Source organism: Mustela nigripes, chromosome 13, assembly GCF_022355385.1.
Source record: "Mustela nigripes isolate SB6536 chromosome 13, MUSNIG.SB6536, whole genome shotgun sequence".
NCBI classification, from domain to species: Eukaryota; Metazoa; Chordata; class Mammalia; order Carnivora; family Mustelidae; genus Mustela; species Mustela nigripes.
In genome coordinates, this window is record NC_081569.1 from 81,556,193 (window position 1) to 81,583,963 (window position 27,771).

Sequence of the window (27,771 nt, forward strand, 5' to 3'; positions counted from 1 at the left end):
GAAACTTAAAATAAATCTTTTGAGGAGTGTTCCCCTCAGCTAGACATGGTTTGAAATAGAAAGTAGCATAAAGGAATAAGTCATATGGGATTTCAAATCTAAACCCCTTTTTATTTTAATTTGGACAAAGAAAATGGGCTAGAGAATTAGAAGATTTAGGTACTGTTCTATTTGATCTTCAAATTTTAATTTACTTAACAAATTATAAGCATTCTTTCAAGTATGACAAATAATTGTTCCCATCTTAGTTCTCTCATTTTATACAAACTACAGCTGAAAGAAAATGTGCTAAATTTCTCTACAATTTTCAATATAAAAAAACCTGGTTTTTTTCTATACTGTTTCAGTGTTTGAAAGTTTGTTTTTTCACCCCTTTTCTCCCTAGTTTCCATGGTTTTAAACCTCTGATGGTGTTAAGTTTAAAATCTAATTTTAAGTATTGGTTTTTCTGCCTCAGTGTTTTATTTGATAAAACTCTGTTATTTTTAGCATGGTAATCTAATCAATAAGACATACTTTTACCAGATTACAATAATTAGAAGACATCATTTACAATAAAATCAACATAGGTCTATCTAGAAGTAAATATTTATGTAAAGAGAATGCTAATAATGAGAAGAGTTTTTAAACTTTTGTTGAGGTCTAAGGTACATGCAAGAGTAGTAGGTATAGAACACTATGAATTTTTACAAACTATTCTTATATAATCAGCACTCAGATCCGGAAGCAGAATATTATCAGCATTCCTAAAGCTACTCATTCTTCCACCTCAAGGGGTAACCCCTTCCTGTCTTCTGACAGCATGGAATAGTTTTGCCTATTTTGGAACTTTCTATAAATTGAAACATTCTGTATGTACTATTTTGTGTCTGACTTCTTTTGCTCAACCTTTGCTGGTCAGATTTAGTCATGTTGTACATAATTGTTCTTTCATCTTCCTTCTGTCTTGAATATTCTTTTATTTATTTATCCATTCTCTTGTTGATGAATTGGGGGGTAATTTCTAGTTTGGGGTTCTGTTTTGGAAAAACTTCCAGTTCTCCTCCTGTGTCTTTCTCTTTTACTTTCCATAGAACACTTCACTTCTGGTCCCCATATGTGTGGGATTTTTCCCCACACCAGGCAATTCTGTGACACCAGCTGGATGTCCTACCATTTAACTCGATTCTGACAGTATCTGCTTGGGGATAGCATCAGACACCACAGGTTAATGACTCAGTCTCATGAGCCTTCCTCTGCCCTCCCTCCTCCTCCCCAGCCGCCCCTACCACACACACTTTAGGTGCCAATCACAAGTACTGTATCCTCAGGTTACCCACAACTTCTGTCCAACTTGGCTACAAATCAGAGGTTCCAATGACTTCCTTCCTCCCCATTGGATTTGATTATTTGCTAGGACAGCCACAGAACGCAAGGGAAACACCTACATTTACCAGTTTATTAAAGAATACGACTAAGGATACAGATGAAGAGTTAGCTCAGGGCCAACTCGGGAAGGTTCCAGGTACAGGAGCTTCAGTCCCCATGGAGCTGGGGTGCATTGCCCTCCTCGTATGTAGATGTCTTCACCAACCTGGAAACTCTCCAAACCCTGCGCTTTGGGGAGTTCTTGGAGGCTTTGTCATGTAGGTCTGTCAGTCACTCACTGTCTTCAGCCCCTCTTTCCTCTCTGGAGAAGCTGGGGAGAGGCAGAGCTGAAAATTCCAAGCTTCTAATCAAGGCTTTGATATTTCTGGTCACCAGGACCCTATTCAGAAACCTACCCAGGGGCCCACCCAGAGCTGCTTCATTAGAACTAGAGATGCCCCTTGTGCTCTTATCACTTAGGAATTTGCAAGGGTTTCAGGAGCCTGCAACAGGGTCTGAGAACAAAGACCAGGTATTATAAGAGATATCCAAGAACTCTTCTCATTTAGGAGATTATAAGGGGTTTAGGAACATTTTTCTAGGAACTAAAACTAAGAGCAGACCTATATATATACATATATACAGGTCTGCTCTTAGTTTTAGTTATATACTAGAATGTTCATGTGCATATGTATATATATATATACATATATATACATATATGTATATATATATACATATATACAGGTCTGCTCTTAGTTTTAGTTATATACTAGAATGTTCATGCACATGATTTGTATATGACTTTTGGTTAATAGGTTGATGTGTTTCTGTCGGGGACTTCCTGAAGGAGGAGACGTTGGGTCACAGGGCACACATGTTGTGTGGATGAGACACTGCTAGTTCCCTCCCATGGTTGTACCAGTCTACAGCCCCACCAGCAGTGACTGAGAATTGAGCCACATGGCGGCTGGCACTTGGTCTTTTCTGTCCTTTACATTTTAGTCACGCTAGACAATGTGTAGTGGCCTCATGCTGTTTTAATTTGCATTTTCCTAAAGACCACTGTGCTAAATGTAAAAGCACACGGCCACAACCATCAAATCCTCCTAACAATTTGTACTAATGACAACACTGGGCTTCGGTGGATTTGTGATTTCCTCAGATTCACTCAGCTCGGCTGTAGTAAACCAGAATGAGGTTTTGCTCATGAAAGTGGCACATAATAATGAAACTATAGAGTCAAAAGGGTTTTTGAGACCATGTTGTCCAAAAGTTTCTTGCAGAGGAAGAAGTTAAGGCCCGGACAGTTGGAAACATTAATTACTCTGGACATCACGTTTCTTTTGGTTTTGTCTGGTGACATGATTTGATTCTAGGTTCTCCCACCTCCCAGCTGTTTGGCTGAGTCAAGTCATCTGCTTTCTTGAGCATCTATAGTTTAATGAGAGCTGTATGAATACAACAATGTTTTCTTATGTGTTTATAGCCATCCAGAAGACAAATATGATAAAAACTACAATTTTCTGTGGTTTATAGCTGTGAAAGACTTAAGTGGTCTTCTGTGGCCCATCTCCCTTCCTTCTGTACCATGAATGTTGGTCTGCAGCTAGACTCAGCTGCTGACATTCCAGTGGTCTACTGGGTAGATCCACTCCCATACCCATAGGCACCTTAGCTTCCATGTTTCCTACCTTAGTTAACATCACTGGTCTTCACCCCTTGTCCAAGCTACATTCCTGTCTCCTCCACTCCACTGCATTTCCCCCAGGCCAAGCGTTTATCCCCAAAGCACTTTCTATCAAAACAGGTTTCCAAGAGGGTCTGTGGTTCCAGTCTCTTTCCCCACCAATCTGTCCTCTGCAGTCTTGCAGACTTTATCTTTCATTATCATAAGATCCTGCCATAATCTTGACATAACAAAATAAAAACATCTTCCATGACTTTCCATGGACAACGAGATGACATTGAGATGCATAGCTTGGCATTTAAGGTTGTTAGTATCTGGCAACTGCCTGTTTGCACACCTGAGTTTCTTTCCTGTTGCTCATTTTGCTTTGCTCCTTCACCTCCGCGTCCCACCCCAGACCCTGCCGGCTCGCTGTCCACGTTCCACTGCCTGCATGAGACCTTCATACTCTCCTTCATCTGCCAGAAACTGCTGAGCAGGAATGTCCTTTTCTTCTACACCTGTTAGGTTCCTACTGATTTCCTCATCCACGAAGTCTTTTCCTCCCTTCTATGGTCGAGGTCACCTTCCCCTTCTCATCTCTGTTTCCCCATCACAAGGTTCTACTGCAACATTTCTCACATGGCAGCCTAGCTATTTGCTCCTGCACCTAGCTTTCCTGCTTCTTAAGCTCCTTGGCCATCAGGATTGGGTCCGTCTGCCTCCACAGTTCCTGTGCTGGATGAACAGAGATGCTCAGTGTGCATTTCTTGGGTGTACAAAGGAATTTATTGAATATGAGGAGGCAAGAAGAAAGTCCGGTTTTTCTTAGTGGCAGAATACTGAGATATAACTTTCTTCCTTTCTTATTAATATGCTCCAGTTTCATTTCTTTGCTTTTCCTGTCATCAATATATTTTTTTAACTAGATGTTTGCAATGATGGCACTTTTACGTGCAATTTAAGTGCATCTATTTGCAATTATGGCATCTTGAATCCAAGGATTTGCATGGGACTACTTGAGGCTTTAAATTGAATATTATAGATGAATTTCCTGAAATCAAATTTACCTTTGAAAAAAGAGAAGCCGAGAGAGTTGCCACGTGGAGTGCGTTTAATGGAGTACACTCTCTTTGTTGCCTCCTTTAATTTTGGTCTGTTCCTCTCAGTTTCCATTTTGCAGTGTGTAAAACTGATACATTAAGCTAATTATGTAACAGTCAGCATGTGATTGATCACAACATTGCTTTTAGAAAAACCCAGAAAACATTAAAAAAATCTGGCATATGAAAAATCCCAAAATATATTTTTAAATTAAAATAATCTAATGTCCAAGTGAAACAAATGAAAACCTACAAATAAATCTTCCCTGAAATAGAAATCCCCAGATAGTTTATGAGCCCTTTTCTAGAAAATAAAAAATTATAAAAGAATCAATTACTCATAAATGTATAAATGTTTCACCTTTTCCTTAAGGTATTTTATGTGGACACAGTCATCACTCAAAAATTTAGCTTTTAATTTAACCTTTAAAACCTAAGATTGCTGATTTTTAAAAATGCTGCTCTAAGAATACATTATAACAACAAGGTAGTGGCCCTCTCAAACGGGCCAAGTCTCCTTGGCGTTGTTTACAATAATTAAGTAAACGACAATGCACTAGAAAAAGTTCATGTTAATTTTCCAAAATGCATTTCGTCTCACAACATTCCAGATCTTATACAGAATTTCTAAAGAATAGAAATATGCTGAACAAAGAAAAGGAACATTTTGAGGCAAGTCACAAAAAGAAAAATTAATAAGGATTAAACATTTTTCACACTTTGTTCCAAAGTGCATATTTTGATTTTGTTCTCACTTAAGTAATGCTAAATTATAGTATGAGGCCCACGTTAGTAACTACTCTTCAATAGCCACATTATCCAGGATTACTGGCATTAAATACTAAATTAGCATTAGCTGACTGCTTTTGTTTATAAATTAATTTTTTTTTCTGTTTCTGGGAGTTCTATGAATTACATTGTGTAATCTCCTGTCTCTCAGGGGACAGAGTGTTACAGTGAACAGAGTTGTGGCCTAGAAACTGGAGACAGAATAAAAATGTGATTTGCCACCCAGTGGCTCTGTGACCTTAGATAAGTCACTGGACTTATGTCCTCTCCTTTTTGAAGGCATCGATTGGAACTGGATGCTGTGTGAATTCTGTCCTAATTCTAACACTTAATGTGGGGGAAGCAGGCTCCATGCTGAGCAGAGAGCCTAATGCAGGGACCCAGGACCTGAGATCCCAGGACCCTGAGATCATGACCTGAGCCAAAGGCAGAGGCTTAACCCACTGAGCCACCCAGGTGCTCTTTAATGACTCTTTTTGAGCCCATACTAAGGAGGATGATGACTTAGGCCTCTGTGTAGTCCTTTCTCTAACATTTCTGTATTAAAGACTCTTCTAGCTGAAAGTGACTAAATCCATCTCAAACAGCCCAAAGCCAAAAAAGACACTTTATTGACCCCTAAAATTGAAAAGTCCAGGAGTAGATCTAGGTCTCAAGGTCGGGAGGGGTCCAGGAGCTCCAAATGTATCCTTAAAATCCAGTTTCTGAGTGTTTTTTCTCAGCTCTGCGTTCCCATGATTGGCCTCATTCTAGGCAGGCTTCCTTCAGGCCTTCTCTGCCAACTCCAGCACACCTCATCTTCACAGCAAGCTACACTGGTGGGGAACAAAAACTTTTACTTGCTGCAGAAGTCCTGAGTGGCCGACCAGGTCTGAGTCATGCCCTCTATTGGGGTGTTAGGGGTGAGTGAAGGTGGGGATGGTGGGGCATTTCCACACGAACAGGGAATGATGGTTCTCCGAAGAAACCGGGGTGCAGCTTGTGGAACAGGGGAAGTGGATGCCAAACAGACAAGAGTAACAGGTGTCCTCGTGCAGCTTCACCATTTGGGTCACTTCTCATCTGAAAGCTTTCCCTGTCCACTCCTGCTTTCTCCCCTTTTCCCCATTACAGGTGTGAGCTCTCGCAGTGAACCTGGTCCATTCTTACCTCGGTCTCAGCGTCTGCCTCCTGGAAGTCCCAAGCTAATGAGAAGATAGGGTTTGGGCCTGAATTATTCAGTGTAGATTATATGGCAATGAGAATCCCCACCTTGGGAGGTAATCAGGGCACACATGGTCCTTGGTACAAGGTTGTGACTCCCTTACTGAAACCTTCACAAGGGTGACCAGAGACAATGTGGCAATGGAGGGCAACACCCTGACTGCAACCATGATTCAGGACTTTGAAAAATGTGACATAGGGAATGGGCTGGGAGTAATGCATATAAGAACGGTGCATTTCACTTGCTGTCATTAAGCCGAATTGAAACACTAGAGAAGAATAAGGAAAAGCTAAGGGCAATTACCAAATTGAAAACTAAGAAAGAAGTCTCAGGGACCTCTTTGGCAGTCTCACAATCAGCATCTACTTTGTGCAAGAGGAAAGCAGAAGAAGTAAAAATCAAACAAAACAAAACTAAAACAAACAAAACTCCCACAACTCTGGAGTTAGAATCACTGAACTTTGGATGATTCACTGCTCAGCGGAGGTCAGTCTCATGGTCAGAGCACTTGCTGGGAAGATTGGCAAGCCTGACATAAGATGTGGGGGCATCTGAATAGATATCTCTAAATATTTAGGTTCCCCAAACCTCTGAAACTTCAGAGACTGCGTGGGGACTGGTCCATCCCTGTTAAGAGCTAGAAGTCTCTCCATGTGGAAAGACCCTGCAGTGTCTTCTTCCTAGCAAGCCAATGGTGGGGCGGTGGTGGGAGGGGTGGGGAGTGGAGCTTCCCCTAAAATCTGCCACCTGCACTTCTGGCTGTCCTGCTGATGACTGGGACCAACTCTTAGCTTAGTCCAGCTAGAGATGTGTTGAGCCTGACAATAGAGAAAACAATTATATCTTAAATTTGCTACAAAAACCAGTAAGCGTACTCCAGCAGAAGCAGGGGAAGTACCCTGGGGTTGGATTTTGAAGGTGCTTGACCAAGGGAACGAGAGCATAAGACTGTATGAAGGAGATTTGGTTGGGTACTCTTAGGGGTACTCTGTTGGAATATAGAATTTCACCTTAGTGAGAACCTCAAGACATGATATGCAGCTTTTGATCTGGCAAATGTGTGTGTTATTTTCTAGCCTAATCAAGACAGATGAACAGAAACAGTTCACCTTGGTGTACGTAGGCAGGAAAACAATATCCATTCATAATTTTGTCCCGGGGTGATATAAATTATGTCATAATAGAGTCCTAAGAGATCTTGACCATCCAGTATCCTTCAGAATATCAATTTATCCATTGCATTGAGGATATGATGCAGAGTAAGGGGCGACTAGCATACCAAAAGTCTTGGTAAGATACAGGTGCTCCAGAGTACAGGAAATAAACCACATGATGATATAGGAACCTCATCATATCACTACAATTTTAGAAACTCAGTAGTCAAGAGACATTTTAGGACATCCCTTAAAAGGAGGGGGAAAAAATTACTGCTTCTTGTATATCCTATAGCAAATAAAAAAGCACAATGCCTGGTAAGTTTCTTTAGATTCTGGAGGCAACACATTCTATACTTAAAGGAATACCACTTCAGCCCAGATATGAGGAAGTAGGGCTCTAAAGCCGGTCCAGAGCACATGTGCAAGCCGCCCTTCTGCTTGGACTGTTTGATCAGGCCAGCTCCCTAATTCTGAAGATGTCAGTGGTGGAAAAGATACAGTGGAGTTTATGGCAAATCCCATTTGGTGAATCTTGACACAGGACCCTGGGGTTCTAAAGTCCAAGCTATCTGCAGCAGAGAAATATACACTTTTGAAAAACCATCAAGACCAGAGAAGTGATGACTGAAGACAACTTAAATGAAGAGTACAGAAGGGCAATGATGAACACCAGTTGCAAAAACGGTGGTAGCTTTCTGTTAGGAAGAGAGACCCACAGGAGTCTGGGGGACGGGGTGGGGAGGACTATAAAAAACATATGGCCTGGGGATCCATATTGTGGCCTGGGGCCACCATAGAAATGTAATGCTTGGATCTCCATTCAGAAAGAACTTGCTGTTCACTTTCAAGGAATGAAGATGGCTGACAGACTCTGGTGGCAGTAACTTTGGAATATGGCACAACTTTTGAACCCAGGCCACACTCTTCCCTGTGGGTCCTCAGGGCCTGACCACTTCTGCCCAACACAGGGTTCCTGACACATGATCTAACTCCCCATGTTTCACAGTCTGAGACTCTCCCTGAGCAATCTTCCCCATCCCCCCACTTTCCTTTCACTGATCTCCGATTCCTGTCTTCCTGGTCTAAGGGCTTTCCTTACCAAACCTTGCTTCTTCTCTCTTGATCTGTCATCAGCGTTATATCCCATACACCCCTTAAAACCTCTTGCACTCCTATTTTCATCTTAGCATTGAATTCCCAGTGAGTAATAACTAACAAAATAAATTGGCAAAATTCTGATTTTGGCTAAAGTCTATGTTGACCACCAGCTTCAAGATCACTTGGCCTTTCCTCCAGTTTAGTTCACAGAACTTGTTCATCGGTGCCCAGAGACACTGAATCTGGGAACTTTGCTTCAGTCACTTTCACCATAGCCTCATTTTCTAGAACTCTATTGCAAAGCCAAAACTCTGTGATAAACAGACTGGGCAATAATTTCAGCTCCAGGAACCCTTTCTTTACTATCTGTTACGTTTGTAGGAAAATACAATTTATCTTCTTTGCTCCCTTTCTGTTATATTTTGCAACAGGTCTCTGCCCAAGGAGTTGCTAATGAGATGGTGAGAAGGGCATCCATACCACACAAGGGCAAGTGTATGCATGAGAACAAGGGCTACTTTAATTATTAAGCATTGTTCTGTGTCCTCATGCCCTGTGTTTCTCACCATATCCTGATGTTTAAGTCTCCAAATATTATTCTGAATTATTTTTTAGTTTCTTCCTCTGTCTCAAAAATACTACTATAAAAACTTTCAAGCTAGTTTCCGACCCCCCCATACTGAGAAAATACTTATTTTAAGAGGGATCTAGTCTCCTTTTTCTTACCCTCTCATTTTTTCCCACTCGTTTTAGACTTCTCTGTAACTTTTATTAAGCTATCTTTGAGTTCAGAAGGCTGAGAGAATTTTTCTTTTTAAAAAAGAAAGCTTGCCTATGAGCCAGTTTTATATTTTTCCCCAAGCACTCAACAGCCTAATCTTTTTCCCATTTAAAATGAGAAAGAGTTTAGCAAGAAATTGACTTGATGTTAGGACAGGAGCTTCGGGAAGCTCTAATCTCAGTGACAGCTTTAACAAACCAATCCTGCTCTCTGGCCTTCTACATATGGAACAGGACCTGCTCCTTCTGGCCCTCCAGGTAGGAAAGGAGGTCTCTAATGCACGTTTGGGAGGGCTCTGTATTCTCTCCTTCTGTGGGTATTCCCTTCTGCGCTTTCAGGATCTTAAGTCTTTGCAATATATTCCTTTCTCTCTTGGAAGCAGAAGAATTTAGAAAGGGAATCGTTCTTGGGTTCCTTTGAAATATTTCAAAAAACAGTTCCCATTTTACTATTGGCGCAGCTCCCAAATTGGTGATATTTGGAAATATATGGAAATTTGGAGTCCGTAAAGGACTGTCTTGTTTTTTGCTTTCTCTTTTCATGGGAGGAAACTAAGGACACACATTTTTTAGGTTAAAAGGAGAGGCTCTTGCCTCAGGAAAAAAATACTATCCTAATTATCTTTGATGTCGTTTAGTGATCACCAGTAGTAATCTTTAGACTTTAGGGTACATCACAGTAATCTGGAAGACATGTTAAAACACAGCTTCCCAGGCCCCACTCTCAGAGGATTTTATTCAATAGGTGGGGCTTCAGGATTTGAATTTCTAACTAGTTTCTATGATGATGATGAAGATTGGGAACACACATAGAGAATTATGGATCTCTACCATCATTACATTATCCAATAGAAAAAAAACCTCTTTGAATTTCTATGAGCATTCTTAGTTGAACTGAAGTGTTATAATTGTTTTATATTATAACTAAGTGAACTTAATAGGGAAAGGAAAAATCCTGATATATTTTAGGACAATGAATTAGTAAGATATGAAAATTGTCACTTATCTTCTCAGTCTCATTGGTGGCATTACATTCCTTTGTGTCTTACAGGAAAAACACTTGTGGCCAATTATTTGTAAAATAACTGACAACTAAAAACCATAAGCTATTTTCGTTGTCTTTATTTTTCTTTAGTTGTCTCAAATATTTACCGGAGTTTGTTAGAATTTAGAAACCTGGAGCTAATAAGAGGTACTCTGTAGGATTGTTCCAAGGGTTAAAGGAAGTGTGTGTATCAAGTGCCAAATGCAGTGCCCCACTAGCAGCAGATAATCAGAAAGACTCACTTTTCATTTTCATTTCTTTATCCACTTCGACGCCGTCAGTTTTAGGGGGGTATTTTTTTTAAAAAATACATTTTGCTCTGACAAATCAGAGAAATAAAAAGGGAAGGGTCCAAAATATTTTAATGTGGGGTTATTTTTCATTAGATGTTGCAGAAATCTTTTTAACCAAATAAAAATGAGATAATAGGTCTAACACCTTCCAAAGATTTATTTATTTATTTAGAGAGAAAAGCAGAACATGCACAAGCCTGTGGTGGGGAGGGGCAGAGGGAGAGGGAGAGGGAGAGAATCTCCAGCAGACTGTCCACTGAGCAGGGAGCCGGAGCTGGGGCTGAATCCCTGGCCCCTAGGATGGTGACTTGAGCTGAAATCGAGAGTTGGTTGCCTCACTGACTGCATCACCCAAGCACCCCAGGAGTAACACCTTTGATGCAGACTAGGCATCAAAGTAAATAAAAAAAAAAGAAAATAAACGTATTTATTTATTTTTAATTGTTTAAAAAAGATTTTATTTATTTTTTTTGACACAGAGAAAGAAGGCACAAACAGGAGAGTAGCAGAGGGAGAGGGATAAGCAGGCTTTCCGGGGAGCAGGGAGCTGGATGTGGGGGGCTGGATCTGAGGACCCTGGGATCATAACTGGGGCTGAAGACAGACACCCAACCAACTAAGCCATCAAGACACCCCAAGGCATGTTATTTTAGACTATGACTGCAAACTCGAATTTTTTGATTCATACTATTCCCTAATCCATGTGATATCATCAATAATAATTTCCACCTAGAAGTACGTTTGCATGTCAGGAGCTGGGCTAACCACTTTATTGTTTGTCTTAATTCATCCTTACAACAACCCTATGAAGTTGGCTTTTCCAGCTGTTATAGTTACTTGTTTATTGCTTCTCCTGTCACCTATAATGAAAGCTCCATTAGCAGCAGCTTTGTTTTATATCCTGCTGTAGACCCACTTATTAAAAGAATACATGGCATATAGTAGGTGCTCAAGGAGTATTGAAATAAATTTATGCATCAATGAAAGGAAATGAATGAAAGCAACTCTTCCCTGAGAGGTTAAGTCATTTCCCTTCAGTCCTTGGCCATGTTAAAAATCCAGGTTCTCTCACCAAAGCTGTTTCTCTCCTGATCCTTAGCATATACTTCAGAATATGGACCTTTCTAAACCATTTTTAATTATCTGAGTTTCTCTATAACTTTCAAATGGTAACAATTAAAAAGAAATTTGGAATTTAGAGAAAAGTTCAAAATAAGCTTGAGTTGAAAGTAAGAGTCTTAGCAGGGAATGGTTGGGGAGAGCAAGTCATTCCACAGCCGTATCTCGCCTTTGTGCAGGACCAGATGGTAAGGATATCTGAGATCACCCAAAGTGGATTCTCCCATCCTCAAACTCTTGAAGGTCTGCAGTCTTTCTCTCAATGAAAGATATGGGTGAGGCTTCCTAGGGTTCTTGTTCCCTCTAAATCCTACAAAGTGTCAACGTAGTGATGGGATAATCTCAATACTTGATATCTCTTTCTCTATTCTGAATATGGGTCAAAGAACAACAGATGATCTTATTACTATTGAATAAGCAATATTTGCACATGTGTCTGGGTTTTATTCAGCCATGGAGCAAATGAAAATTATACCTCACAATATAAAATTTCTTATTATCCTGGAATTCTTAAAAATGTGTCATCTTCCCATTAAAAAAGGAAAACAAATATTGTCATATTTTATTCCTATATCCCTGTCTCTTTGGCTTCAATGGCCAGAATGCATTTCAGCTTCCTTTGTGAATACTTCAGAAGGTGGTTATAACTAGGTTTTAGATACTATTTGAAACTAATCCTCATAAACTTCAGTGAAGAGTTACTTCTCTGGATTTGTTTGTCTCCTAAAGTCGAGTAGATATCTGAGTTGAATTGTCTCCTTCTTCTACAGTAATGAAACTCTTGATTTTAATCTGGCTACAACTTTATAATATAGACTTCATTTCCCAATTTATCTTGCAGCCATTTTGTCCATGTGAGTAAATTTGCTAACTGAGTTGTAAGGGTAGTATGTATCACTTTTAAAGCATGTTCTTAAGAGGAAGATCCATATCCTTCTCTCTCTTAACTCTGGTACTTCCATCCTTCTGCGTGCAATGTGGATGTGGTAACTGATCATCTTGGACAGCACTGGCATGGTAGAGAAGATGGAAGGAGCCCAGGTCCCTGCACGACAAATTGGGTCCATCTGTCTTGGACTAGTTACTTCCAAAAGTTTACATGAGAGAGAAATACTTCTACCTGATATAAACAATTATTAACTTTGGTTTTTGTTATACAAAGCTGAAGTGATTTTTTTTTTTAAAGATTTTATTTATTTGTCAGAGACAGAGGGAGAGAGAGCGAGCGAGCACAGGCAGACAGAGAGGCAGGCAGAGGCAGAGGGAGAAGCAGGCTCTCTGCCGAGCAAGGAGCCTGATGTGGGACTCGATCCCAGGACCCTGGGATCATGACCTGAGCCGAAGGCAGCTGCTTAACCAACTGAGCCACCCAGGCGTCCCCTGAAGTGATTTTATATATAGTTTATTTTACTTCTATAATGTTCAAATTTTTTTAAGAAAAATTGAAGATGAGGAAATGATAATAAGTCAAGATCTTTGGCAACAAGGCAATTTCCAAGTGGAAATACTTTTATCATTCTCCAAAATAAAATTAAATAAGATTGGCAAAACTTTCAAATTTGAGCAATTGGTTTAGATGTTTCCCCTCATATAATTGGTGATGAATCTTCCTCAAATCTATAGTTATCTTTGGCTTTGACCACACAAATCACTTTTTAGGAGGGATGGTTTCTCAGTCAAAATAAGTAAAATTAAAGCAGAGTTTTAAGTGTTTCAGCTTCAGGCAGAAATACACAGATAACATTTCTGATAACATTCTTTCTTGATTCCCCTGAGGCACAAACACTGGGATGTCTCTGTAAATAAATCAGGCAAGAAGCTACTTCTTCTGGAACTTTCATCAAATATATATTTGAGAGTGGAGATATAATTCTTGAACAAGATTATTTTAAATTATATGTTAAATGATTAATTCTTCAGTAGTTTATCATCTCTTTGAGATATGCCTTTGATTATGAATCACTAATAACAAGCAGTGATTTAACTTCAAAAGTTTCAGTTACCTCCTCCTACTTGGTCTGTATCTTGAGCAGCTGTCCAGGGTACTTAAACAAAATTAATTACTGTAAATACTTAAATTACAATTTTTTTTCCTTTTGTTTTCTGGATTGGGGGTCTTGAGATAGCAAAGCTGATTTTCACAATGACTCAGTTTTTCCATTTTGAACAAGACTCTGTATAATGATAAACAATAATGATAAACAATAAATAAAATGTTCATGATTGTTGAAATGATGTTAGAAAGATTGTACAACACTTGGAAAGCAGTGTTATGATGTTTTGCTTATGGTATAGAGATAATATAATGAAATATTATATCTATAAAAATTATGAAATTAAGAGACATTGATTCCAACAGACCCCTAGTGAAAAATTTCTTCATCTGAATACTTAGAAGGTGGTCATCTTGTTCTGCTAAAATACTTGCCAAGTAGGGGAAATTCAGTACCTCCACAAGTGGCCCTTTTTAGTTTCTGTATAATAGAAAACATCTCTCTCTATGAAACTTTATCTAGCCCCTTATATGTTTCATCTTTCCATCATTCTGGAGCATCATTCTGATTTTTGTTTTCTCATCCTTTTTTAAAATTAAAAAAAAAATTTGGGGGGGAGAATAGAGGGAAAATTAACTTCCTGGTCCCAGATCTTCAACATTAAGTATTTAAATTGCTTAGTTCCAAACAGTGCCCACTTCCTGGATGACGGTATAAGAAAACAAAGTACCTATTTCTGATTTCTATTCAAAATAAAAATTCTAATATATTTATAATAATCCATTCATGATTTGAGAGGAAAGAAATACATAATTGTAGAGTGTATTTTCTCCCTTTAAAAACATATAACAAATGAAGAGTTTAAACGTTTCCTTTTATTTATTGGTCATAATAACAACAACTTGAGACTTGCTCACTATTAAAATGGTTGTCTTCTAAGGGTAAGCTGAGGACCTTTGCAGGGTATCCATGAGGTCATATTATTTTACAATTATACTAAGATGTTATTTGTTTTCTTTACTGTGGACATCTGAATTGATGGTGCAAAGCAATGATGAGTAAAATGGTGTAAGGATGGATCAAGACCACAGTATCAGGCTGCCCTAGTAGTCATTATGTTCCTTCCTGCTACACATTCACAGTCAAGATCTGCCAGTATCATTGAAGAATGCCCTTGATGAAGCAGTTAGTTATTAACTTTATTCAGTCTGGACCCTTAAACACGTATCTTTAAAATATCTTTAAAATATTCTTTCTGGGCTGCCTGGGTGGCTTAGTGGATTAAGCCTCTGCCTTCAGCTCAGGTCATGATCTCAGGGTCCTGGGATCGAGTCCCGAATCGGGCTCTCTGCTAGGCAGGGAGCCTGCTCTTTCCTCTCTTTCTCTATTTGTGATCTCTCTCTGTCAAAATAAAAATAAAATCTTTAAAGAAAAATAAAATATTCTATCTGATGAAATGGGAAGTACACATAAAGCACTTTTGCTGCTCTCTCTCTCTCTCTCTCTCTATATATATATATATATATATTTTTTTTTTTTTTTTTCATTCCTTGAGTTACGAGTTGAACTAGCCATTTTTTTTTTCATGGAGCACAATTTATCCTTGAAAGAATAACTGACACATGATGGTTATTCAGATGTGGGTATTTAGCAGACTTTTTCTTAAAAATGAATAAAATGCCATCTATCACTTTGAAGGTACAACTGATGGTATTTGGTTGCCAATAATAATATTTGAGATTCCGAGTGAAAATTAGTATTTAGGAAACTTGTATTTGCTTTTGTGAGCTTGACACCTTTCCAGTATGTAAAGACTTTCCTGATCAGTTTGGTAGTGATCTTAATAAATGTGATTGTTTGATATTGTGCAATGAAATGTGTTAAAACTCAGAAGATTTGTATAATACAGCTAAAGTGTTTTAAAAATTATTACTGCTTGATGACACAAAGTCATGCATGCACCAAAAAAATTTGTAGTCCAATGGATTTCAATGATTAGAGTATAAAACTTTTCTTAATAAAATTCCAGATTCTCCATTACAGCTAACTTTTAAGAAATTACTATTTATTGAGTGTTGGTGTAATAACAAGAATATCCACAATTATTAATTCTTGAGTAATCACACACCTCTGTGTGAACTGAATTATCTTCGCATATGTTAACCAAAACCACACACTATAACAGATTGATTGCAAAAGAGATATGGGAGTCTGACTGTCTTATTCTAAGCTAGATATTTGAAAAAAACAAAAATATAAAACAGTATCACTCTTTTTTTTTAGGGAGGGAAGAAATAGTTAATTTTTTAAATTCAAAAATGTTATTTACATTAACATGTAATGAGTTTATCTTTTTTAAAAATAATTTTTAAATGACGTGATGGGGCATCTGGGTGGTTTAGTAGGTTAAGCCTCTGACTCTTGATTTTGGCTCAGGTCATGATCCCAGGGATCCAGCCCCATGTGGGCCTCTGTGCCGAGCGAGCGTGGAACCTGAATGATTCATGAGGTTCTCTCCTATCCCTCTCCCCTTATCCTTACCTTGCTGGCATGAGCTGTCTCTCTCTCAAATAAATAGATAAATCTTCAATAGTATTGTATTTACATCTAGTGAAACTCTTTCATTTTATGCCTTTACATATCTTGCACATGATTAATGCCAGAATTTAACTGTCCTTTGTGTAAAGCAGAACATTAAGTTTTACCAAAAATGTACCAAACTCTGGGTAACACTTGAAGTATTTTTATATTACCTTTCTTGAATTTGATTAAAAAATTAATCACTCATAATTACAAGTATATTGTCCTAGAGCTTAAAATAAATAACACTTTAGACTTGTCAGCATTCATAAATTGAACATGTAAATATTGCATGACTTACCTTTTTTTATCAGGACCTTTCCCATCTCCAAGGAAGAGATCTTGGAAGATGATTTAGAGATTGTTCTTATGTTGATGACTACTTTTCATTGAGTAATTAACATAACTCAGATACTGTCCTAAGTATTTATACACTTTATGTCAATTAATCCCTATAACAATTCTTTGAGAACCATATCACTAGCTTTCCAAAGGAAGGAATTGAGGCTTGGGAGCAATAAAAAAAATTGCCTGAAGTCGCTCAGAATGTAAAAGGTAGAGCTGTATTCGGATCTAGAGTGCATGATTCTTACCCCAAGCTCCTGACAATGTTTTATTCCTCTTTCATTCGGCTGAGCTCCTAACCCTGCCATGCCACTTTTGTCCTTTTCACACAAATCTATTGTTGCCCTTAAGATACTTTGTTGCAATTTATTTCTTTATATATTTACCTCAGCTAATAAACTTTTTGTTCCCTTAAGAAGGAACCATGTCTGAGTTCCCACCACACAGGACACATGTATTTTTCTCTGGGCTGAATTAATACCGGGTGAGGTTGTGGAACCCAAAAGAGTTTAAATAACTTGCCCTTGATCACTCAATCAGTGTGTAGCCTCAGGATCTGAATCCAGAGCTTCCATCCCAACTTTCTATGATAAACATTGCAGATAAATGCTTCTCAAATATGGTGCACAGACCAACTACATCAATATCATCTAGGCATTTGTCAGAAGTACAAATTTTTAGCACCCCCCCCTTATTGGATAAGATCTTATAAAGGAAAGACCCAGAAATCTGTGTTTTAATAAGCCCCTCTTGTGATTCTGATGCATGCTGAAGTTTGAGAATCACTCCTCTATGTGAAGAGACATAACAGTTTAATAGGAACAGAATGGTTGACTCAGCATCGAGCATAATAAAGCCGTTCCTTTGATTTGCTGTGTGATTAGGTTTATAAAATGTCCTATTCTGCAGAAAATGAAAAATTCAAGCAAAAACTCATCTGGAGTAGTTGTTTTCATCTTGAGGAAAAAAATTAATCCAAAACAATTAATTACTCCTTCAAACAACCAGTCACTGAATAAATAATTTTTAAATTTACACACACACACACACACACACACACACACACACACAAAATTCAGGGAAGAATCCATTGGCTATATAAGTATGCCTACTTGGAGGAACCAAGTCAAAGAGCAATAAAATTTCCATTTGACACTAGGTAAAGTTTTCATTGAAATACAAAGGTACACAGGTCCCTGGGTCTGTAGCACTTCTATGGACTCCCACTTGGTGTTTTCGCGCAAGTTCTAATCATTCCGCCCGAAATGGAAAAAACAACCAGAACCAACACCTGTAACTCCTTTATGATCACAGATAGATTTTAAATTGTCTCCTAAAAATTAGAAATATTTCAACTCCAAAGTCAAATCCACAATCATAAAAAAATAAGCAAAAGCACATTTTAAGATTGTTGTCTAAAGACAAATTAAGCTTTTGTATATGTTGAGAGTATTTGGTTATTTTGCAGAGTCTAAATTTAGCTTTAGTTAGAGCCAAGTGATTGGCAGATGCTTTGGAATAATATGCACCATGATGTGTGAATATTGTAACTAAAATAAAAATATGGATTTGAGACCCTTTCCCACTTTTTCTTTTTAAAAAAAACAATTTCTCCTCCCCTACCGCCTGCTGCTGAATTTAAAAAAATAGTGAAAGGATTTCCTCTCTTAACTAAATCTCTTCTCTTTCTAGCTATATATTTATAAAGTCCTCTGAGAATTAGTTTAGCATAATAGCCTGAGATATTCAGTACTTGATATAGGTAGTATTAATATGAAAAACCTCAGTAGTCTCCTTATAGATTATATATGAACATACATATATTATAAATAATGATTTATTAGATATTCTCTCTTAATTCCTTAGTTTCTCTTCTGGAATATCAAGAAAGTATATATTGCTAAGTTTATGTTACTTTTTTTCTCCCCTGACATTATAGTCTTCCTTTTGAACGGACTAGAGGGCATATTAATAGTATGGCAAATTTAGCAGTAAGAGCTTGAATTCAGTTTCGATTGAGGAGCAAAGTTGGAAAATTGCTCAAATCAAATATTTAACCCCTCTACAGAATGTAAAATCTCCTTTCCACAGTATGGAGGGATCTTAATTTTAGCTCATGGCTCTTCCTACAATGAAGACTCATCTCACAGATTGTTGTAAATTATCACATGAGTTTTTTTTTTTAATAGAAAAAGAAATCTCTCATTGCAACCTAATCACTTTCATAAAACACTCAGCCTTTCTGAGTAAAACATCTCTTACCTTATTCATTACATATAGCATTTCCATTCTGTTTATTTTGTTTTGCTTTATATTATCCCAATCTGTATGTACTAGTTTATTTTCCTCTTAAATACCTGGCCAAAGAAAAGCAAAAATTAGATACAATCAAGCTTTGCAGCTCTTCTCTCCTACCTGTCACTGGTAGCTTCTGACAGCCAATAGTGAAAATTCAAAGTCAAACCATTTACCTCTAAGTATATGGAAATGAATTTCCAGAGAATAGATATTTTTATCATAGGAGCAAGAGGCATAGTTGTATACTGACAACAAGGATAAAGATGTAAATATGTAATTGTGATAGCTGTATATACATCATATGCATGTATTGAGGGTTAAAACATCATAAAATTCTTTCTAGATCTCTACGTACACTAATATGTAGGTTTTCATAAGGAGGAGAATACAAGATGAGGAAGTATACAGGTTAATGCTAACTGGAGCCCTTTTTGTTGGATGAGTGCCAAAGCAACTTTTAAAATATTTCAAAACAGCTGCCAGCATGTAAAGATTTTAACTGAAAGAATAATGAAATCTGAATTACTAATGAGCGAATAAACTTATATTTTGCTTAAGGTCCTTAATGAACATGCAGATAAGCAGATCCAATAAGGACTTTGTCTCTCATGCATGAAAACCAAACTTCCAGAATTACACATGTAAGGACAAAATACTGATGCACATTTATAAGCATTCTAAGGTAAGCTGTGGTGGAAGTCTTCTTTGAGTATTCTTTGTGTTTCTATTTTAGAAAAGGAAGTTTCTGGAGGGCAGGAGCTATATTAATTCCTTAAACATGGGGTTGACAGCTTGGAACTTTGAAGTTGAATGTGCTCATTAAACTCTCTTTTAATAATATACAGTATAATTGAAAGTGAGCTTCAGCATATCTAGTCTAAATGTCTAGCAACAGAGCTCACACATTTTTTTCTCTTGGGGCAACTTTAAGCTTCCAAGAAAAACTTGCCCTCCAGAAGGTAAGCAAAGCAGGGCCTCATATTTCCAAACCAACTATTCTGTAAAATAAGTAGTCAGTAAAATATAATCGCTGGTCTTTTCTATCCATAGAAGTGTATCCACACAAAGAACTGTGATATAGTCTGCAGATATAACTCCCTGTTAGTTGTGCAGAAAGATTTCAAAAGGGAAAGTAATTTTCTAAAAATTCTGCTCTTTTGGCCAAAGAGGGGAAACCCTCTTTGGCATCATTTAGTACATTGGGACTGCCTCTGGGTCACCCGGGTCTAGCTTGGAAGATTGCATTGTGCTCCTGGAGTCAAAGCACATATGGAAGCTGGAGCTGCTTGCTGGAAGCCTCTATCATCTGGCTGACCTAGATATCAGGTGGCAAGCATAGCACCACCCCACAATGGGCCAATAATTCAGACAAACGCTATTTTATAGAAAGCCACTGCCTGGATCTGTGTTCATTTTTAGCTTATTCATCAGCCATTCAATTGGCTTCCTTTGGCCTGTAGTACTGCCAGCCTTGACCTAAGGAGTACTGCCTGGACCTATGATCTTGGAGAACTTCTCCAAACCCTTAAAGCATTCCTGACCTCTCTAGAATCGCCATGGAAGTCCCATTTCTTTCAACTGCAAAGCCAGCTTTAGAGTCAAGGGATGGTATTTAAGATCTCTCTCTTCAGATCCCGCCCTGAGGATGAGAGATGGGGAGGAAAGAGCGCCGAGACGCAAGTCAACCGGTATCGTCTGGCTGAGGTGCTCTGAGTGGGACAGGGACCCATATTTGTGACCAGATCATTACACAGCGGCTTTCCATCTACTCAGACCCTCCACTTTCTCAACATCCATCCCTCACCCCGTTTTAAGACCTTGAGTTTGGGCTTTGAAAACCAAGTATCTCCCAGTGAAACGCCGCTAAACTAGAACATGACCTCTTCCCAGGAAGGAAGAGTCAGGACCTCGGTTAGATCTTCAGCTCACTCCTGGGATCCCTAGCACACGCCACAGATGCTCATTACGATTCTTTTTACGTGCAACATGTGGGGGACGAAGCAGTTTCATATCTCCTGGTATTATCTGCCGTCCAAAGCATTTTCTTTGAGAGGAAAATGGAAACGCAGCTGCGCCGTGGGCCCGGCCAGGGAGAGCTGGGGCTCCCTCCCTCCGTCTCCCTGCGGCTGCCGGGCGCGGGAGGCTCCTCCGGAAACTGACTCGGGTTAGGGGAGTGCAGACATTGCCTAGGCAGGCTCGGGACGCAGCCCGGCGCGGACCGGCCTTTGTGCCGCTCGGCTGCTTCCCGACAGGCAGGAGGGTGGAAGGGGACGTCCAGCTCCGCGGCGAGGGCAGGCGGCTGGCCCCTAGACATCGTGCGGGAACGTTAGTCTGGGCGGTCTCCGCCGCTCATGGCCTTGGCAACTTCTGGCCAATCCGCCCTGCCCCTCTGGGTCCCGGCCGGCCGGCTGCGCCCCAGGCTCAAAGGGTTAAGCAGGTGTCTCGCCCGGCGAGGCGCTATTGGCCGAGGGCCTCGGCCTCGGTCACCACGCTCCGCCGAGCCCAACTTGGGTTCGTGCGGCGGGCGCGGCGGCCACTCGTCCCCCGGCTGTCCCCCAGCTGCCGTGCCCGGGCCTCGCCGCGCGGGGAGAGGAAAGGAGAGAACGAGCTGGGGAAACCCACATCAGCACCAGCGAAGTGGGTCGCGGGTGGGTGCGTGCAAGAGGAGGGGAGCCTACCGAGCCCCGCGTCGCTCCGGGGCTGCGTCTCTGCCCCGCAACTCCGGTCCCGGCTCGCAAGCCGGAAGAAAGAGGGAGGAAGTGGGGCAACAGGGGGGCCTGGGCAGGGAGTGGGGGAGACGATCCACTCCCGCCACCCCCACCCGCTACTAGGGCGAGAAGAAGTGCAAGTTGTCATTAAAAAGGCGCGCCCAAATCACAAGCATCCCTCCTCATCCCCTAAAGAAATACCAATGTAACAATGCAGAGAAGTAACTGGGAGACACGAGGAAATAAATGCACGTGTTTTCTCTTTTTGTTTCCCTGGTGGTTGGAATTTGCAGAGTTCGCCTCAGTTGTGGCTGCTAATTTATTCGTTTCAACGTTTGAAAAGGGCGTATGGAGATGGGTCATCGGGGGCAAAGCCGGATCTCTCTACATGGACCTACAGTCCCTAGCTCACAAGTTTGTCCAAGACTAACCTGCCCGCCCACCAGGGGCGAGGAGAGTCCCTTCTTATAAAGGGAACAAACTCTCCATTGCACAAAAGCGGCTTCTCCGCCCGACCCCCTTTCCCCCATTCTCCTTTGCACACCATCCCTTCTCGATAAGCATCAAGTTCTCCAGTAGTCCAACTTGCAGTTGGCAACCCCCGCACTGCCTGGTGTGCAGAGGACTGGCAGAGAGGGGTCCGGTTGGGAGGGGAAGCTCTGAGCCCCCATTCCTGCACACGCGGGCTCAAGTCCAGGTTGCTGGAAGCCGCGGGAGGCGCGAGCCTGCTTGGATGGTGGTTATTTCTCTAGAGAAAAGAGGGGAGAGCGCGCGCCTCAATCTTGCACTTTGGGTCGGAAGTGCGCGGTGTGTGTGTGTGTGTGTGTGTGTGTGTGTGTGTAGCGGGGGGGCGGGAAAGAAAGGCACCCTCCGCTGCCCGTCATTCCCTTGCACCGGCCAAGTCCTCGCCAACCCTCCCGGTGCATCCTTCCTCCGCCACCCCTCCCCTTCTTCTCTCAGCTGGGCTCGCGCCGCGCAGCCGGAGCAGCCAGTGAGAGCAACATCCTGGAAAGAGGGGGGAGCACCACCGCCCCCCCCAAAGGGGAAAAAAGGCCCCACCCTGACACGTTTTGCTGTTTGCAAGTCCCCCGCACGCCCCCCCCCCCCCCCCCTGCCCCCCCCCCCCCCCCCCCCCACAGCCCGCTGCGCGCACATCAAAGCGCCTCTCCGCCGCGCACAGTGGCCGCGGCTCACTAATGGGATTGCAGGCTGGTGCCTGGCTCCGCTGCTGCCGCCGCCGCTGCTCGCCCTGCTGCTGCTGCCGCTGCCGGAGCCCAAACCCGAGCCCCCGCCAGCTCTCGCCCAGAGCCGCCGCGCCCGGGGGCCGAAGCCGCGGCGATGATCCGAATCTTTCCGGATTTCAGCGTGCAGGTGACGGCCGCGGCGGCCGGCGGGGCGGCCGCGGGGGTGCCGGCCGGCGCGGGCATGGGGAGGGCCGGCGCCGCGGCCAACGGCACCCCGCAGAACGTCCAGGGCATCACCTCCTACCAGCAGCGGTGAGTAGTCCCGCCTGGGCTGGGATAGTGCCCCCGCCCCGGGGTGCTGGGGTGGGACTCACTTTGCCTCCTGTTTTATGCGTTACAACACACATGCACATCGTCAGGGCTCACTTTGCTTGCTTCTCGTTCTACAGATGAGAAAGAAAAAAAAAATAATAATAATAATTCACAATTCGGATTGAAAGGCACTCCAGTGTACTGGCTAAGTGAAATCATCCTTTGCCCTCTGCCTGGCCCCAAATCCAGCACCACAGCCCCGCGTAGCCTAGGAGTTGCAGCGAAGTCTTAGACACAGCACAAGGTGCTTTTGCAAAGTTTGGGATCCCCGTCCCCTTCCGCGGAATTTTCTCACTGCCTCTGCCGGGTGCGAACCCGAGCTGACGGGCAGCCTGGGGGGCAATTGATCACTGGAGGCTGATTGATCATTTGTTTCCAAACAGAATAGGAACGATTTTCACGTGTAGCTGTAGACTTGCAATTCTACATAATAGTGTTATCATGTCACCTGTTACTACAGGGAAATACAGCATGAAATCCGAGTCTCCTCGGCGCTGTTAAGTATTCATCTTAAATGCATTATAATGCAAATGCGTAAGATTCAGAGATGCGAGTTAGGAAGCAAATTTTACAAAGTTAGGCTAGGTGGGTGAGAAGGAAGTTTTGAAGTATTACTTGTTTGTATTTCTCCCAAACATCTATAGATTTTTAATAAAATATAGTTGTGATATTGAATTAGTAAATATTCTTTGATTCAGTTAGGAAAGGAGGGGGGATACTACCACCAACAACCCTAGAACCCTAAAGTTCTTCCTTAAGGACAAGTTGTGATCTTCCAAGATTTTATAAAAACTGTAGTCTACAAAAATGTGCTGAGAAAAACTAACAATGTAGTAATGAAAGGTAAGCTTCCCATTTGTGGGGCTCAGTTTTACAGGAAATGGAAGAAAAAAACACACGAAAGTGTGAAATTAAATATTTGTGTTTCCCAGATTGCACACGATTAAATATCTGAGAGATTTGCCAATGGCATTTAACTTAAAATATACACAATGCATAATTCAAATAACAGTTCCTATTTTTACCTTGTATTTCAAACTTCATTGATTTGAGAACCTTTGATTTGAACCAACAGTGTTTAAATTGAAAAGGTTAAGATAATCTATCACTGCCATATTTTGTGCTTTCTAACCAATGGCCCAGCGACCAGAGCAGATTTTGCATAACACACTGAATGTTTTCCAAGTTGATGCCCAGTACTGCAAATATTCTGTAGAAGACTTCATTATATACTTTGAGTACTGTCGGAAGTTTTAAAAAGGGAGACTTGAAAATAACTCAAAAACAGGCTCTTTCTGGTCAGAGAGATTTTTTAATCTAAATTATTTTAGTCTCATTTTCAGTGATTACAAGAACCTTTAATACAAAAGATCTGGGAATCTTTCAAACATAAAGGACTAGTAAAGAATTAGATTTTTTTTTTCCTTTTCATGATTCAGGTAAGGTTTTTTTTTTTTTTTGTCACTTACAAAACATTTAAATGACAATATAATCTGGCGGTCACTAGGAAGTGCATGCTTTAACTAGGAAGGGCAGGCTATAATTACAATAGTATGATCTGTGGAGTAGGGAGTCAAGGGTCAGAAATGTCAGATGGCCTTTGGACAATTTCAGAGACTTCCAACTAATCCATAAGATATAAATTGGGCATAAGAGGTGGTCCTGAATTTTCAGCCTTTACATTTGCTCTCAGAGTGTTGGAATTCTTCACTAAAAAGATCTTCCTAGGGCCAATTTTCCCCATAAGTCAGGAGCCCCCCCACCCCCCGGGGGGGGGGGGATCCTCCACAGCTCTGCCTCCAACACTGAAAGCTCCACTGATGACTTCCCCCTTCATCCTTGAATTTGGGCCACTTTGTCAAGACTCTGAATCCCTCTGTGGTTCTGAAAGCTTTAAAAAGAATCAACTCCAAACTTTAGCCTTTGGCATATATTATTTCCTTCTTCTCTTTCTATGTTCAGTCATATTGACAGAAGAGAAGGTGCTCCAGCCCTGAAACATAGAGCTTTCTTTGGTTTCATTAGTCAGATATGATGACACCTGTTACTGCCTTTAATTTTTTTCAATTTTTGGGGACAGGAGAGTGAGCCTTGTGAGGCAAGACGATTATTGGCAAATGCTTAAGGGAGGGTTTGAGTCCTGAGTCCTGTGTCCTGTGTCCTCTGGCCCTACTTCACCAGGCCACCAGCATGGGAGGCTTTAGAAGCTATGAGGGACAGACTTAGTTTGCACTTCAAGACCTGGCTTTGTTTGCTAAAGTGAATGGTGACACATCATTTTACCAAAATATCTTTTCGCATGAAGTGCTTTTGGGTAGTCTGATGAGGAAGTGACAGGAGTTGGGGGCTTTTCAAGTAAGAGCGGCCTGTTGGGAGAACACAGCCCCTCTCATTTGTCATCTTTGGGCAGAAACGCCCTAGGCTGGCTGTCCTGGAGCCAAAACTTCCAAATAGCAACTCTTCCTCCTCCCTGCCAGCCCATGTATATCTTGTATTCAATACTCTCCACTTCAGCTCATTTTTCAATCACTCTCATCTTCTACCTGTAGAGTGTACTCCAAAGAGAACTCAAACACCATCACGCAGATTAAACACCTCTGCTACGAAAAACACTTGTGACTTGTGTTCTCAAAGTTTCCAACTCTCAGCCCCACTTTACTGGAACGGTAGGACCGAATGGGACCCCTTTTCAGGTCGATTTTTTCTTAAGTGGGAAGTGAAATGCAAAGCCTCGCCTAGGACTGATGTTTTCTGTGTAGCTTTTTCATTATTTCAAAGTGGAAATGCGTTGGGAGTCCTTTCTGCTTTGCTGGTAGACCCAGGACTGACCCAAGTCTCTGCCGGAAAAGCTGCCCACACCCGGCAGAGTGGTTTAGTGGAGAGGGCGCTTTGACCAGGGTCTACCCAGGTAATGGAATTCCAGCACTGGCCCTTCAGTGAGTGGCCCTTTCTCTAGGCCTCGCTGAGCTGTAACGTGAGGGAAACGACAGAGCTTGATCCCAGAGGTCCGCAGTCCTCTGGTCCCAGGTACCAGGAGCCTAGTGGAGACAGGCGTTCGTACCTAACCGCGTTAGAGACCCCTGGGATTCCCCTGTGAACCCCGGGGTCTGCAGATACGTATGCGCGTGAATAATGCAGATGTTCCAGCTCGGGAAGTGTTGGTGAGAGCGCCGGAGCCCTAAGGTGCGGGTGCAGCAGCTGCGCCCACAGGGCTCTCTGGGCTCGCGGGCTTGGTCAGCGCGCCCCCACCCGCGTTTATTTCCACAGTCTCGGAAGGCGCTCCCGGGACGCTGTCCTGTCTGCGGCCGCTCCCGTGGCCTCCCAGTTCCTCTCTCTCCCTGGTTGCGATACTCCTGAGAAGGGAAGTGTTCCAAACTGCAACTGAGTGGCGTTGTTGCGCTGGCAGCCGAGCTTCCCAGTCCCCCAACGAGAGAGAGAGAGAGAGAGAGAGAGAGAGAGAGAGAAAAGGAGAGAGAGAGACGGGGAGAGAGAAGGGGGGGTGTGTCTGCGTGCGAGAGAGCGCTCGGGAGCAAAGCAGCTGGAAAATGCCCAGAAATACTTTCACAGCGGTCAAGCTGGGAACCCCCTGCGTGTCTTCCCCCTCCCCGCCCCTCCTGGCCTAGGCCCCGACCGCCCCCCGCCAAGAGGGTGTGTGCCCCACCTGCCACCAGGCCAGCTCGGGGTGGTGGCGGTGGGGGGCCACAGTGGGGGGTGTGGCGGCGCTCGAGGGTGAGAACCCGGAGGCGGCGGGGCCCTGGGCCGGGCTGCCTGCGGGGCCGCGCGGCAGCCTCCCCCCCGCCGCCGCCGCCTCCCCCTCCTCCTCCTCCTCCGCCGCCGCCGCCGGTCGCCTGTCTCCGCGCTGGGCATGTCTCGGGAGCCGAAGCGGCCCGGGCCGTGGGGGCTCTGCGGCGCATGGACGGCGGCGGCGCCGGGCGAGCAGGGGGAGGAGAAGGCGCAGGCGGCGGAGGAGGCGGCGACCTGCGGCGAGAGGCACCGGCGGCGCGAGGGGACGGCCGGCTGCCGGCGAGGCTCGGGCCCCACTACTTTTCCGTAGCCTCCCTGCCTCAGCAGCACGGCCGCCGCCGCCGCCGCCGCCGCCGCCGCCGCCACGGCCAGGGCCACGGCCGCCGCCCGCCGGGCCGCCGCTGAGCGCCGCGCACGCCCGCACTCACTCCCGCCACCCCACGCACACGCACACCCCCCGCCCTCCCCACGCCCCCCACCCCGGGAGGGGGGGGAGAGAGGCAAAAAGTAAGAGAGGAAAAAAAATAGCAGGAAGATGGCGCCCACCAAGCCCAGCTTTCAGCAGGATCCTTCCAGGCGAGAACGGTAACACTTTTCTGTTTATTGAACCTGCCGCCGGGGCGGCTGCTCCCGCCGCCGCCGCCGCCGCCGCCGCCGCCTCCGCCGCCGCCGCCGAGGTGGCGGGGCCCGCTCCGCAGTCCGCCTCCTGGGCCGTGAGCCCACCGGGACCTGGTCTGCGGGCTTGCGGCTCAGCGCTCGCCCGCGGTCCCCCCGCGCATTGTCCGCCCGCGGCGACTGCGGCAGCGAGCGGGCTCCGGCGGTGGCGGCGGCGGCCGCTCCAGGCTCTCCGAGCAGTCGCACCTCCTCGGCTCGGCGAATGGAGTGACTCGCTGACAAAAAAAAAAAAAAGAAAGAAAAGAAAAAAAAAAAAAGAAAAAGAAA

The 27,771-nt window shown here is 42.9% G+C and overlaps 1 protein-coding gene across 6 annotated transcripts in view; it reads left to right on the forward strand.

Annotated features, from left to right (window-relative positions):
- Nucleotides 1-22,685: 22,685 nt before the first annotated feature.
- The window catches only part of NPAS3 (neuronal PAS domain protein 3), an 841,582-nt gene continuing 836,496 nt past the window's right edge, over nt 22,686-27,771 (forward strand). For 3 of the 6 annotated variants that reach the window (XM_059373062.1, XM_059373063.1, XM_059373064.1), the window contains exon 1: nt 22,687-23,025. In XM_059373062.1, the coding sequence (XP_059229045.1) occupies nt 22,868-23,025 (158 nt within the window). In that variant the 5' untranslated portion in view covers nt 22,687-22,867. Of the gene's footprint in view, nt 23,026-27,238; nt 27,415-27,771 lie in introns of those variants that run through there. The other 3 variants (XM_059373060.1, XM_059373061.1, XM_059373065.1) reach the window with 2 other exon arrangements.